The 15,301-nt window shown below is 40.1% G+C and overlaps 1 protein-coding gene across 6 annotated transcripts in view; it reads right to left on the bottom strand.

Moving 5' to 3' along the window:
• The window catches only part of SUGCT (succinyl-CoA:glutarate-CoA transferase), a 1,840,030-nt gene that overhangs the window by 966,284 nt on the left and 858,445 nt on the right, over positions 1–15,301 (bottom strand). For all 6 annotated transcript variants that reach the window (XM_073630531.1, XM_073630530.1, XM_073630532.1 and 3 more), the window contains exon 12: positions 10,008–10,110. In XM_073630531.1, coding sequence (XP_073486632.1) covers positions 10,008–10,110 — 103 coding nt within the window. The remainder of the gene's footprint in view (positions 1–10,007; positions 10,111–15,301) is intronic.

Genomic DNA, 15,301 nt, shown 5'->3' with positions numbered 1-15,301 from the left:
ACATGATTAAATTAATATACTGTTTAATAATAATATAATATATAATTGTTTTGGTTCAGTTTTATTAAAAGTGAAAATCCAGGTACCTTTCCATCCCCCACCCTCCCTGCAGGTCTCAGGACAGCAGATTTTTTCCTCCCTTATCCCTGCAGTCTTCAGGACACTCTGGTGACATCACAGGTTTTTCCTGTTCTTCCTTGGCAGCTGTGGGGTGCGGTCCTTCATCAAAGACTGAGTAGCACTTATGTAATGAAGGGTACTGCTCAGTCTAGGAGCACCATGAGCCTAAAGTGATTGTAAGGGTTCATTTTTTTGTTTTTGTTTTTTTAATAAAAAACATATCATACCTCCACTGTGCAGCTCATTTTGCACAGAGGGGACCCAAACATCCTCTTCTGGGGACCCCCAGCGGCTCTCGCGGCTCCTCCCCACATCAGATAACCCCCTAGGAAAAGCGCTCTCCCAATGGGGTTACCTTGCGGTTATGCTCCCGAGTCCAGCATTCGGCGTCCATAACTGCCGAATGTATGACTCGGCCCCGTCCCATGGCACCCACGTCATTGGATTTTATTGACAGCAGCGAGAGCTAATGGCTGCGCTGCTATCAATCTATCCAATCAAGAGCTAAGAAGCCCGGGCAGAGAGACAGCGCGTCCCCATCGGGTCAAGTTCCAGGGATCAGGTAAGTAAAACGGGGGGCTGGGGGGGCCGGTCACTGCCAGGTGTTTTTTCACCTTAATGCATAAGATGCATTAAGGTGAAAAAACACGAAGGTTTACAACCTCTTTAATGATGTGTCATTGAAAGCCTGGGCTCACAGAAAGGGGGTTGAATGGTGCTGGAAGCCCAGAAACAGAAGAGGTGATGAAGAGGATGTGACAATAGGCAATGGATTTTAGCCTCCTGCCAACCACTCACAGTGAATATACTGCAAGCAGGCGGTGGGTGTAGGCTCAGCAAAGTACATATACGTTGCCAGCGTGTTTCCGAGTTTGGGGCGCACATGCATGCGCCCTCTGCGAACCTGTGCTGTGACTGGACACAAGTTTGGCTGCAGATCTAATCCAATGATTTCACCTGAAACCTATTGATCGGCTGTGTACAATCACACACAGAGTTCTATGTTTGCAAACACACAGAACTTTGTGTACAGTGAACAGCGATCTTACTGTTTCTTCTCCCTGAAAAGCAAAGAGAAGACACAGCCAGATTAGTAAGTAAAAGCAGCACACATTACACTTGTTAGGCACACTGTTAACCCATTGATTGCCCCTAAATGTTAACCCCTTACCAGCCAGTGTCATTAGTACAGTGTCAGTGTACAGTATTATCACTGATCACTATACTAGTATCACTAATGACGTCAGTGCCAGTTAGTGACCCTCCCAACCAGTGTCTGTTAGGGCCAGATTGCAACCCTATCACAGTCATACTATACGTTGCTGATCTCTGCCATTACAGTATTGCATCTATAGCTGTATAAATTCCAGTAAATATACCATAGTTTGTAGACACTATACACACATTCACACAAGCCAATTATTATACACTTGGGACAATGGGATTTTTAAGAATTTTTTTTTTTTTACCAAAGACATGTAGCAGAATACATTTTGGCCTAAATGTATAAAGAAATTTGATTTATTTGGTTGGCTATGTTCTTTAACAGAAAGTACAAAAAAAAAAAATTAAATTTTTTTTTTTTTTTGATTGGATATGTTCTTTACAATAAAATAGAAGATATTGTTCTAATTTTTCAAAATTTTTGTTCTTTTTTGTTTACATAATAAAAAAACAGTGGTGATCAAATACCATCAAACGAAATTTCTATTTGTGTTAAAATAATGATATACATTTAATTTTTGTACAGTGTTGCTTGACCGCACAATTGCCAGTTAAAGTAGCACAGTGCTGAGTAGCAAAAAATGAGCTGGTCATGAAGGGGGTAAAACTTTTTCGGAGGTCAAGTGGTTAAAAAGTTGGGAAAGTATTAAGTTCTTTTTTTTTTTGTAAAGTGTATATATTTTTTAAAATTATGTTTTAATACATTTTTTATACAATCTTTTGTTAGAAAGTAATATTCCAGTTACAGGTGAAAACACTGATAAGTAGAGTTGGGCAAACAGTTCGGGCCGAGCAAAAGTTAGGCCTGAACATCGCCTGTTTGCCCATTTGGCAAACACTCAAATTTGCGGGGAGCTGCACGGTGCATTCTAGGGCCGTAATTGGATGAAGCCTTGCACCTGATTTGCAAATTAGGGCACAGAGCACTGTCAGAACCCTGAATGGACAAAGTGATAATGGCTTTGTCCAATCATGGCTCAGAGCTCATAGTCTCACGCCACACTATAAAAGGTTCATTCCCACAGGAAGCTTTTGCAGTGTGTTGTTGGAGTGGAGATAGATAGAGCAGGGCTCAGTTTGCTACTAGGGAGTTAGTGTGTTCACTTATTTGACTCAAGTGTAGAGTGTTAGAGTAGTGTTAGTAGAGTGTGAGTATAGTGTGTCAGTATAGTGTAGTGTGTCAGTATAGTGTGTCAGTATAGTGTGAGTATAGTGTGTCAGTATAGTGTAGGATGTTAGTGTAGTAGTATTAGTATAGTGCGTGAGTATAGTGTGTCAGTATAGTGTGAGTATAGTGTAGTGTGTCAGTATAGCGTATTGTCAGTGTAGTGTGTTAGTGTAGTGCAGTGTTTAACACAGCATTACATAACATTTAGTGCTGTATACAGTGCTGTGTAACTTTTTTTGGTTGCTGCATGTTATTTTTTTTGTCCCCTGATTGTCCCCCTTTTTTTTTTTTTGAATTGTCAGCTGCAGTTTTTCTGACTGCAACACTGGTGTTCCCCCATTTTTTTGTTTTATTTATTTATTTTAAATAGTTTTTACAATTCTGTCAGTGTCAGTCCTAAATTTAAAGTGCAACAAGCACCACTTTTCATTCAATAAAGCGCATCCAATCACACATTTCCCAGTTTCTATTAAATTTGGGTAATGAGCCCCCACCCATCATGTCTGGGAGGCCAACAAGGAGAGGCAGACATTCTCGTGCCACTATGACTGACCATATATTGCCTGCGGACATTGTCCACAGGCAAAGGTGGACAATGTCAGTCCTCAGGCAGGGCACATTTGTCTCTGTTTAGTGATGTTGCCCATGCAATCCAGCCACAGCATGCAGAGGAGACAGTGGACTGGCTTACTAAATCCTCCTCATCCTCTATGACCCAAGCTGACATAAGTTTGCAGTCCACTGCAGCTGCCAAAGTGGCTTATTCTGCCTCCTTGTCCACAGCTACTCCTGCCATAGGCCTAGCACCATGCATGGAGGAGTCAGCTCAATTATTTGAACACAGTGTCAGCCACTTGCTTCTTGAGGATGCACAGACCTTACATGATTCTGATGTTGGTTCTGAGGTAGAGGAAGGGAGTAACACGAGCCTACAGAGAGGGGAGAACACTGATGAACAATAAATTGGCAGTAATTTTCCCCCAGCCGCAGCGTATTGCCAAGTTGGCTCCAGTGACGATGAGGATGGAGGGGATGATGATGATGATGAGGTCACTGATGCGACTTGGGTGCTGGATAGAGCAGAGGAAGAAAGTGAGGGGGAGGCACAACCCCAATGAGGCAGGATGTCCTCCAAAGGCAGCCCTCATGGAAGAGTAGAGAATAGCCACCCTATTCCATCAGATTGTGGAGCTGTTATCTCCCGGCACACTTCCCACAGCTCAACTGTCTGGGCCCTTTTTTAGCACATGTGCAACCGATCACACTGTTGCAATTTGCAATCTCTGCTGCAAGCACACTAAGAGTGGCAAAACACCAGCCATTTGGGTACCACATGCTTGACAAGGCATTTAACCTTCCACCACTCAGGCAGTTGGCAAGAGCACCCGAAAGTCACACACAATGGACACAATTCTTCTCCTCCTCACACCTCACTTTTCATGTCTACCCCCACTATATCTCATGACCTCTCAGCAGCCTCCACTCACAGGGATGATGGTAAAGGGTGTCATACATCCTCGCAACACCTCTACCACCAGCTGTACAGTATAGCAGACAAATTTCTCTGCCCCAGCTGCTGCATCAAGGGAAAAAATACACTCCCTGCCACCCACAGTGTCTAAATTCCAGCTTGTCCTAATAAAGAAAGCTTGCAGGGACAATCAATTTAAATGTCATTTTTGTTCTTTATAAATGTCATACTTGCTGCAACAGGTCCTATACATGGTACCAATGCACCACTTTACAGGCAGACTAAGAGGACCCCCAGACACAATATTTAAAGGATTGTTTCATTTTTATTGTTTCACTTTATGTATCAATAAAATCACTGCTCCTTTACCCACTTCAGCCCCAGAAGGTTTCATCCCCTAATGACCAGGCCATTTTTTGAGATACGCCACTGCATTGATTTAACTGACAATTGTGCAGTCGTGCAACGCTGTACCCAAACAAAATGTATGTCCTTTTTCCCCATAGAGCTTTCTTTTGTTGATATTTAATCACATCTGCGTTTTTTTTTTTTTTTTTGTGCTATCAACAAAAAAAGACCAACAATTTTGAAAAAAAAAAAAACAATATTTTTTACTTTCTGCTATAAGACACATCCAATAAAAAAATGTAAGGAATCTAATTTCTTCATCAATTTAGGCCAATATGTATTCTTGTACATATTTTCCCAAATGAAAAATCCCAATAAGCATATATTGGTTGTTTTTTATAAAAGTTATCATGTCTACAAACTATGGGATATTTTTATGGCATTTTTATTTTATACTAGTAATGGCGGCGATCAGGGTTTTTTAAGCGGTACTGCGACAGACAAATTAAACACTAAGTGACACAAAGGATCAAAGGATTAAGTGTGCTCCTAGGAAGTGATTTCTTATAACTGTGTGGGGGATAGACTGACTGGATAGAGGAAAAGAGAGATCTGAGAAACACAAGATCTCTCTCTTCCTCTCTGACAGAACGACGGTCTGCCTTGTTTATATAGGCAGACAGCTGTTCTGCCTCTCCAGCGAACGATCAGTTCACAGTGCAGTGGAGACTGCAGTTCAATATTTCTAAATGTAAAATAATGCACCTAGGAAAAAGAATCCCCTTAGAGAGTACAGCATTGAGGGTACAGTTTTAGCCAGCACTACAGAAGAAAAAGATTTGGGAGTGCTTATTTCAGATGATTGCAAAATTAGCAAACCGTGTGATCGGGCAGTGGGAAAAGCAAATAGAATTCTGGATGCATCACCAGAGGGATCACCAGCAGGAGGAAGGAGGTTCTGATTCCCCTATATAGAGCTTTAGTGAGACTTCATTTAGAATACTGCCTCCAGTTCTGGAGACCTCACTTACAAAAAGATATTGATAAGATAAAACTAGTTCAGAGATGGGTAACAAAAATAGTGAAAAGTTTGGGGGATAAAACATATTGAGAGCGACTTCAGGAACTTAATATGTACAGTCTGGAGAAAAAGAAGGGAAAGGGGTGTTGTGCAGAGTATTGAAATAATGCGCTGGAAGCTTCTTGTATACAGCAATACGCTTCACTTTCATGGAGGATCGCAATGCATGTATTACAGCATGAAGAAACATGAAACAGTAACTAACCACAAGCAAGTGCTCTGAACTTGAATAGACGGTTACATCCTGTGATTACATTATATCATAGATACACGCTATAATACCACAGCATCACCTACTGCATAGATAGGTATAATGCATATATATAGTTCACAGTACTTTACATTACATGCTATTGTCCTTCCAACAAGGGGAGACATGACTAAAACCAAATAACTGTGAGCAGGCAGACCCTTAATTGCAGGAGAGACATGCATTGTCTCTTTTGCAATAAAATAAACCTATCTGCTTGCAGTCTTCTTTGGAATATACACTAAGCTACACTAGTGCAGCTCAATTTACATTCTGGCATATATCCTGTGTGCCAGGATGACTGAACTTCCGCACAAGTGCAATGAAGATGACTGAAGCCCTGTACCCTGAAGAAGCCAGGTAAAAGGACCAATGAGGGACTGTGGAGCATTGAAGGGCAGGTAATTATTACAGACTTTAATTCCCCTATAATTTTGGCTGCCTGTATGTCTGGGCTTCTGGATCATTTTACCATGTATGCAGTTTTAATTGTGACTTATTTTACTATTGTATGGATTATTATATTCCTGCCTACTCTGTGAATCTCCTGGTCTGCTATTGCAGTCTAGGAAACCAGCAAGGACTAGATAGAAAATATTATGAGGGTTGCTTTTCTTTTGTCAACTGTTTCTACATTGGTTTTATATAAATCTGGGTTGGGTTTTACCAATGCAATAATCTATAGCAATTACTATTATATGTCATTATTATGGCAAAAACTCCAATGATGTTTTTTTTGTTTTTTTTTAAACTTCGTAACTCCAGTGATGTTTAATCAATAAACGCTTGTATCACTATTGTACCTATTGTTTAGCAGAAAAGGCTATCACATGTGTCATTTCCATTGGTTCAACTTGGTTACCAAACAAAATTTAACTTGTACTTTGAAACACTTTGAATAATTGGAGCTAAAATATGGTACCTAATGTCTAGTCTGCTCTTTAGGTAAAAATCCCATCCTTCAAGGTATCTAAACTCTGCATTATAGTCCTAACAAGACAATAAATCTTAATACATGACGTAAATTTGTTTTTAATTACCACATCCTAAGAAACATACAGTAAATGCTGAGTACAATAAGATGTATTCCATTATAAAATCCAATACTGTTCTCAGTACAATGAAATCACTTTTAGGACAGCTAAACATGGAAGCTGAAACTGTATATGATATGTTGAGGTATATTATACTAGCATTTGTAACCAATAAATACAAGAAAATGTATCATTCCAATGGTTTGACAGATATGTTTTACAAATACAGTGGCATATGCTTTTTCACATTATAAAATAAAGTGCATATTATGAAATCTCAGTGGAAAGACCCTAAAATTCCTGAAATATAAAATCAATGCCAGATAACCCCTTCCATACCAAAAGTTCTGCAAAATAGTAAAGCACAGAGAATTGCTGTTATAAAAGGCACTAAAGGGATTAAGAAGAGCTTCCGGGTCAACACTCTAAAATTTAATACAATTGTCAGTTTTAGTACTCTCCAGCAACTGAAGAGAACAATAAATCCTTACAGACCAACTAGTGTACAAGACAAGTTGATGTTTTCCCTTTGAATCTCAGCTGCAACCCACAACTCTGAAAGCAGTGATGATACCATGCTGGCTGCCAAAAGGGCACAACAAAATGTACCACACAAGTGGAATTTATCAGGTGGAGGATGCCGCCGGTAATACATCACCACTGAGAAGTACTGGGAGGGAATAATCAGCAGTGAAATATCACAGCTGGTCATGATTTTAGTCTGTGCCAAACACCTGCAAACTCTAAAAGGATATCAAAACAAAACTCCACCCAATGGCTCTGAGCCATCCCTTAACAACCAGTCGTTGACTCTGCATCACCATAAAAATTAATTTAACATTTCTACAGAAACAGTATTCTTCCTGTCCCAGAAGGCTATTCCATTTCCTTTCACAGTTCTTTCGGCTAAGATAAATATGCCACAGAAAACAAACAGAAAATAAAGAAGTTAAATATTTGATGACTGGAAAAATTATCTGTTGGTTTCATCTGTTTATTTGTGGAAGCCTGTGAAGTGAGTAGATTTTATTAACCTCCAGACTATATCATACTGCCGCAGTTCCCCCGTCCTGATGCATCCTGCAAATATATGCTACCACATCTGGTAAAAGCACACAGCACACATCGAGAGTACGTTTGCATAAGTAGAACCCAAGGTCACAGGGAAATTCTCCCTCCATTTACTAATTTCAACAGATGAGAAAGGACCAGGTTATGGGTACCTGAAGTCAGAAAGAGTCTGCTTTTTGGCACATCTAAACCACTTAGGGCTAGTGAAATTATGCTGTCTATAGGTTTACAGACAGCAATGGAACAAACACTGCAGTTAACATAAGCAATTTGAGCAATAGCAATGCAATTACTACTTGTCATAAAAAAATAAAATTGCAGCCAAATACAAATTCACAACTAAAATTCCTGTTTGTGTATCTGTAGCAATATACATAAAATTTTATACAGATGTGTGTAATATATATATATATATATATATATATATATATATATATATACACATACACACACTGATCATAGTGAACTAAGAGCGCCAATCACTCTGGACTGGACTGCTTGAACCAAGCATGTCTACTATACCCAATGATTTAACTGTTTCAAAAAACAGTTACATTCAAGTTAAAGTTACAGTTTCAAATGAGCTTACATTAGCTCTGAACTATCAAGCCATCAAATAGCTGATGTTATAACTGATCACATGTGCAGCACCATGACACTTTTTGATCTAACAGAGGCTAAGATGGCAACTTTCTTGGGTGTAAAAGAAAAAAAGGGTTAATTCTAATTTAGCAATGATAGTTCTGGTGTTTGTACTATAAAACAGTAGCCAGCAGTGGCAGCTCCTGCATTTCCATACTGACAGGTTCTCTTCAAGGATTCAGCTTTGAATTATCCATTTTTAACCCTATTATCTTCTACTAAATATTCTACCTCATGTAAACAGAATGACCATGGAAAAGACTTCTACAAACAAGAGGGGTCTCGACACTTGAGGGTCCATTTAAGAAGCACCACACAGCAATGCTCATTAAAAATGTACATTGTGCTCCAATTGCTTTCAAACTCTGAAGCAAGTTGAGCACAATTAAAATAAGCAATAAAAAAAATCCAGGAGGAGAGCCCAGTTAGGTGTCCAATTATAGAGTTCTCTTAGCAAAGTTAAGCAGAGGGATCTCTGTGACATACAGCAGGTTTCCAACCATGGCCTACAATTTAATAAAGAGTTGTAAAATGCAGCCCATTGTGTAGAGTATCTTTGTAATGTTGAGAGGAGCGCGGTCAACAATATATGAGTCCCATTAGTTATTATGGCTATTTAATTTAATTAATCATGTAAAAGGCCAGTGTGGCCAAAACTGAGATTCTATACCAATAATAAAGAGCTTCTCCATATATGTCAATAGATGGTATCCAGAAAATTACAGTTTAAACTAAAGAAGAGTGCACATAACACAACACATCATGTAAAACACGAGCATAGGCTAAGAAGATAGCTGGCACAATTGGGAAACCTAACAAGAGTAATATCTCACATAGATATATAAAATAATTGTCTCAAATGGCTTAGGTATTCCACCAGTCAGTAATTTGAACTGTGTGGAATTCATTCCCCCAGGGCTTTTTCATCTTTACTTAGGTCTCACAACAAAGGTAAGATTTGTGGTGGCCATATACACTTCGATGAAGGATCAATTTATTTTCTGATCGATCTCTTCTGATAGGAATAATCAATTTACATTTAACAATCCATTTAAACAATATGCCACACATCTGGAAGTAGATTTTGATTAATAGCTAAAATATGATCGGAACTTATGAGCGCATGTTTTGGATTGCATCTCTGTTTCTACCATGTAATCTCATAATCTGATCAATCATGATTTTATTCATGAACACTGTATTTCAGTGCTGCTGATCAATGCAAATCAATAGATATTTTGCCCTGGCCGATGGCCAATTGACTCAGTTTGATTGAATCTGATCTAAATTGAGTCTAAATTGATTGAAAGGGAAGTTATGGCTATTCTTCTTTTTTTTTTTTTTTTTTTGCAGATTTGACTGTTTTGATCGAATTTTAAATTGATTGGATGGAAACATCCCAGTGTGTGTGGTCACCATTAGCCTCACAACACATGGAATTGAAAAAGAATGACCCTTCTGATAATGTACTCTGGGACAAAGATTGACTTATTTTAGTCACCAGTACCCAGTCAATTTATCACATAACCACTTTTGCAACTTGAATCAATTAGCAGCCTGTAAATATACAAAAAATAAAAAAGTGCTCTAGGACTGACCTGAGGTTCTGAGAATACTTGCTTAATACTGTTGATTGGACCATACGGGATGCCACTTCCTTCAAAGAGCTGCAGCCACTCAGAGGTTGTTTTTTCTGAGAACCTAAGAATAAACAAGATATTGTGGTCTAAACGCTCTCTCTGTTTAATTCCAAAGGATGTAAAGTACTACCGCACTGGTTTACTCCCAGGCAGCCAATATTATAACAAAAAATGTTCAGCGGAAATGCAAAAGCTTAAAGCCCCAGGCAAAGAACATGGTTAAGAAGCCTTGTAATTCTATCTGATTGTCTTAATATGAGACGCAAACCAAAATTATCAGCAATTTCATATATGGTCAGAGGATTTCCTCAGGCTGTTTCTGCAGTAATGATCATCACATTTGTAAGACAATAGCATTAACATTCTATGGGGAAAACAAAATAAAATATGGAACTGCTTGAGTTTTGATCTGAAAAACCTGATATGAAGCAGCCTTACTTTTCCTGCCTATCATATGTGAAACATATGTCGGAACTAACAACCACAACTGTTAGATAGCTAAACAATGTTCACATTTATTAGCAACATAATTTGGAAATATGGATTAGCGAGGTCACAGGGCCATGGACTCCAGTGCACTTTAAATATCCTTGTTATCAGCAAAGTCCTTTGTCTGCATCTTGCTGAAAGCTCAAATCGCAGCATTAGAAGAGTCATTTGTTAAATGCTGCATTTTCAGTGAACAATAAGATCCATACATGCTAATAAGCAGCCGATGTAACTTTTGATAGAGTTTAGCAGGAAATAATATTGTAAGATTACTTAAGGGTCTGTGCAAAAAAAACACATTAAACCAAACTCCTTTTATATAATCCTTTTATGGTTTTAATCAAATGCAAACTGTTGCATATTTAGCAAAATATAGTTTCCTAAAAGATTGCCTAAGGTTATGAAGCAGTGGTCAGTAGCATTTGGGTCCAGACCCCAAATAAAGTACCAATGTTAATATTTAGGCTTTCCTAAATTTGTTCTGCTATGTACTACTGGAAAAATGTGTCTTTTTTGGACCTAGAACATCAGTAAAAAAGCAACTAGTAGAACAGAGGAGTGGCATAGTGACAGTTTGGGACCTATTTATAAATCTTTCCACATAAGATTTGCAAAACTTTCACCCAAAATTCACAAATGTTCTAATTGATTGATTAAAGTTATGAGAGAGAGAGAGAGAGAGAGAGAGAGAGAGACGATATAAATAGAGCATTTAGGCTTCAACACAGGTTTTAACAGAGTATTTCTGATTTAAAGAAAAACATTTATCTGCAATCACAATCAGCAATCTGGAGCTGCAAGTGAAAATTAAGAATTTTGACGTACCTGTAAATAACATATGCTCGACCACAGTACATGGAGTTGATTCTTAGACCATGGATTATGTATGCTGCTACCTTCCGGTGGTTGGACACTGGCAAAAGCTTTGCTGGGAAATGCCCCACAGTGTACCCATATATTTCCACCCATTCTGTAAAAAATCAAGCGGTAAGGACACCACAAAAAGGGGAAAGGCCTGTGTCCTAAACTGAACTCCAAAAAATGGAATACACAGGTATGTCAAAATTCCAAATATTCTAATTGTACAGTACAGGACATGGGTTGATTCATAGACCATGGGATGCCCCCAAGCAGTAAATTGCTGGGTGGGCAACAAAACAGCCAAAATTGCAGCAACAGGCCCACAGGAAAAACAAGCTGAAGCAGGGTAAGAAGAGGCTCAAACACCCAACGCTTTGAAAATGCATAGGGAAGAACAGGCAGTGGTCCTGCGACCCTGGAGAAGGACCCATGCTAGATGCTGTAAAGCAAGATCATTAATTAATGTACACAAATTATATTTTTATCACTTTTTTCACACAAATAGAGCTTTTCTCTTGGTGGTATTTGATCACCACTGAGTTTTTTATTTTTTTGTGATATAAACAAGGAAAGACTGAACATTTTGAAAAAAAAAAAAATACTTTCTTTTATAAAACATATCCAATAAAATAAAATTTCTTCATGAATTTAGACCAAAATGTATTCTTCTACATGTCTCTGGTAAAAAAATCCCAATAAGCGTATATTAATTGGTTTGTGTGAAAGTTATTGCGTCTACAAATGATGGCAGGGGAGGGCTGGCAGCCTTAGGCCTGGGGGGGCAAGTCCAGTCAAGTGGCCCACTAAACCACTGAATCAGCTCACCATCCATGTCCACCTGGTTTTATAACGGATATTGATGTTATGAAGCAAGACAAATATGACACAGCGCAACCCCGATTCCAATAAAGAGCCGATCACAGCTCTTTACCCATGTGATCGCCTGTGTCCAATCACAGCCGATCACATGTAAATGCGGAAGCACCGTTTATCAGCTCACCTCACACTGACAGAGTGTGAGGAGAGGAGAGCCGATCATAGGCATCTCCTTGCAGTGGAGACCTGTACAGGTAATCAGGGCACTGATTACAGTGCAGCCCCAGCAGTGCCCAGCAAGTGACGCCAGTCTGTGCCCACTAGTGACATCAATCAGTGCCCATCAGTAACACCAATCAGTGCTGCCTTTCAGTGCCTGCTCATCAGTGCTGCCCATCATTGCCACCCATTAGTGCCCAACAGTACTGCTTATCAGTGCCACCTATCAGTGCGACCCATGGATACCCATCAGTGCAACCTATCAATCCGGCATATTAGTGCCTCCACATCAGTGCCGCTTAATTAGTGCCCTTCAGTGCTGCCTCATCAGTGAAGGAGAATAATTACTTATTTACAAAATTTACTGCCAGAAAATAAGAAAAACTTTTTTTTTTTCAAAATTAACATTTTTTTTTACCATTTTTTTTAGCAAAAACTAAAAAAACCCAGCGGTGATTAAATACCACCAAAAAAAAGCTTGATTTATGTGAAAAAAAAATTATAAAAATGTCATATGGGTACAGTGTTGCATGACCGCGCAATTGTCAAAGTGTGACAGTTCTGAAAGCTGAAAATTGGCCTGGGCAGGAAGGGGGTAAAAGTGCCTGGTAGGCAAGTGGTTAAATGATAAGGCTGAGGGAGAGGGAGAAGAATTTGGGAGAGACAGAGTAAGAAGAAAGAGAGGGAGAAGAGGGGAGAGTCTGGCTACAGCTCACTCACTTGCACAGTCCAAGCAGGAGCCCCACTGGCTCAGTCAGTGGCTTCATGTTCAGGATGTGGCTGCCGCCTTTAAAGTTTCCCGCTCCCTCAGTGGGCACAGGGAGAGAGGGGCGGGAAGAGGCAGAGCAGATCTGTTCTCCTATTTGTGTAGAGGAGGGGGAGGGCTGTGCTCTGTAAGAATGGAACACTCTCAGCCCTGTCACAGGACACATCACCAGTGTGTCCCAGTAATCCAGCCCTGTTATCCCCCCGTCAGAGCCGCCTGAGCAGTAGCACTCAGCCATTCCTTAACTGGGAATCAGAGTGGCCCGGGAGATTGACACTCTGCCCCCCGGCCCAGCCCACCCCTGAATGATGGTATATTTATATATTTGAAAATTGATTAATTCTGATTCTGACAAGTTGGTACTTCAACACAAAGCCAGGTGGATCTGAGAACTTGAGCCCACCAGACTACCTAGATTGAATGACAGCCTTAGTTTTGTCCCCTTTATGAGGAAATATTTGGGATTTGTCCCTCAAGTGTGTCATGCGTCATTATTTAGTCACACTCTTTTTTTGTATTGTAACATGGGGGACCATTAGCTCTAGTGGTAGATGCATTTTCAAGTGATTCACAATAGTCAGAAACTATATTTTAAGGGCCTGGTAGCCCATTTTTATTAAAAGGCAAATAAAAACTCTGTAACATAGGTTTCCCACACAGGGGTTCTTCTCCAGTAAATACAAAAACAGAAAATGCTAGCCCAAGTGCCTCTCTATTTAGCAGTACCTCAGCTCTTTTCATTGGTCACACAGACCACAGGTTCTTAAATGCTGACAGGTACACTCTAATGCACACAGCTCATCAGGCCTTAGTCCTCAGGCCGCTTATTGTCTCTTGCACAAAATCTTGTTCTGGCTGCCTCCTGCAGCCCCCCTGAATCCTGGATATGAATGGGGTCCTCCTGACTCCCCATGCACAGACCTCTTGTCTGTTGGGTGGAGATGTCTCCAGCTGGGAGCCCTGAGGTATTCCTATACCTCCATTATAACAGCTGTGGTATAAGGGCTTCAGGCTGTGCTCACCTGAGCACACACCCTGCTGGTCATCCACAAAACCTGGACACAGGGTTGGAAATTCCATCCCACCCAAGACACTATGGAATCTCCCAACTACAGAGCCCCATCCAGGTATACCAAAACCTGAAGAAAGCTGCAAAAGCAGTTTTCTCCACTCCACAGCTACACTCTGTAGTCCTGCACTGAGCCAATGTGCACACTCTGTGTCCTTTAAATCACCAATTTCGCAGTGACAGCAACTCATCCTGTCACAGTATATATATATATTTTTATATATTTTTGGATTGGGTCAATCAGAGAAAAATAGCGCACCTTAACCCCTTCAGATCTGTGCTATAGTCGAATGACGGCTACTGCGTGGACCTACTTTGTCAGGAGGCCGTCAACAGATGTCCTCCCCTTTGCACGCTCCCCGTGCGCCCCCTGTAGGGCGCACGCGCTGTGATCACCGAGTCAATGAAACTTGGGTGATCACAGATCAGAGTAACAAAAAAAATAAAAAACCCAGAGGTGAGCAAATACCACCAAAAAAAAGCTCTATTTGTGGGGAAAAAATGATAAAAGTTTCATTTGGGTACAGTGTTGTATGACCGCGCAATTGTCGTTCAAAGAGCGACAGCTCTAAAAGCTGAAAATTGGTCTGGGCAGGAAGGGGGTTTAAATGCCCAGGAATCAAGTGGTTAATTTGTTTTTGTTTCAAGGGTGAATCTGTAAATACTCTTAAGCCAAAGCATTGCTCAACTTCTTTCCTTTCTATGGATATACCGGTAAGTTGTTTTATCACTCTTTGGTATTTACCCCCCGGGTGCATTCACTCCATGGATGGCAAGGAATAGGGCCATCACACTATATGGTAATAATGAATATGCAAAACTAGATTTTTGGGTTATATTATATCATGAGGGTCATGCCCCACTCTATCCACTAGATGGTGGTGACTGTAGTGATTTTTAAATATTGTTTGCATTTTTGTATTGATGCACCTGTTGGTTTGAGCTGCACGTGACGTCATTGCGCACCAACACGCATGCACAGAAGAGACACAGTGACCATTTGAAGAACCGGAGGGGATACATGCCAAACGT

Source organism: Aquarana catesbeiana, linkage group LG05, assembly GCF_042186555.1.
Source record: "Aquarana catesbeiana isolate 2022-GZ linkage group LG05, ASM4218655v1, whole genome shotgun sequence".
Taxonomy (NCBI): Eukaryota; Metazoa; Chordata; class Amphibia; order Anura; family Ranidae; genus Aquarana; species Aquarana catesbeiana.
This window is presented reverse-complemented; position numbering and strand designations above follow the sequence as displayed.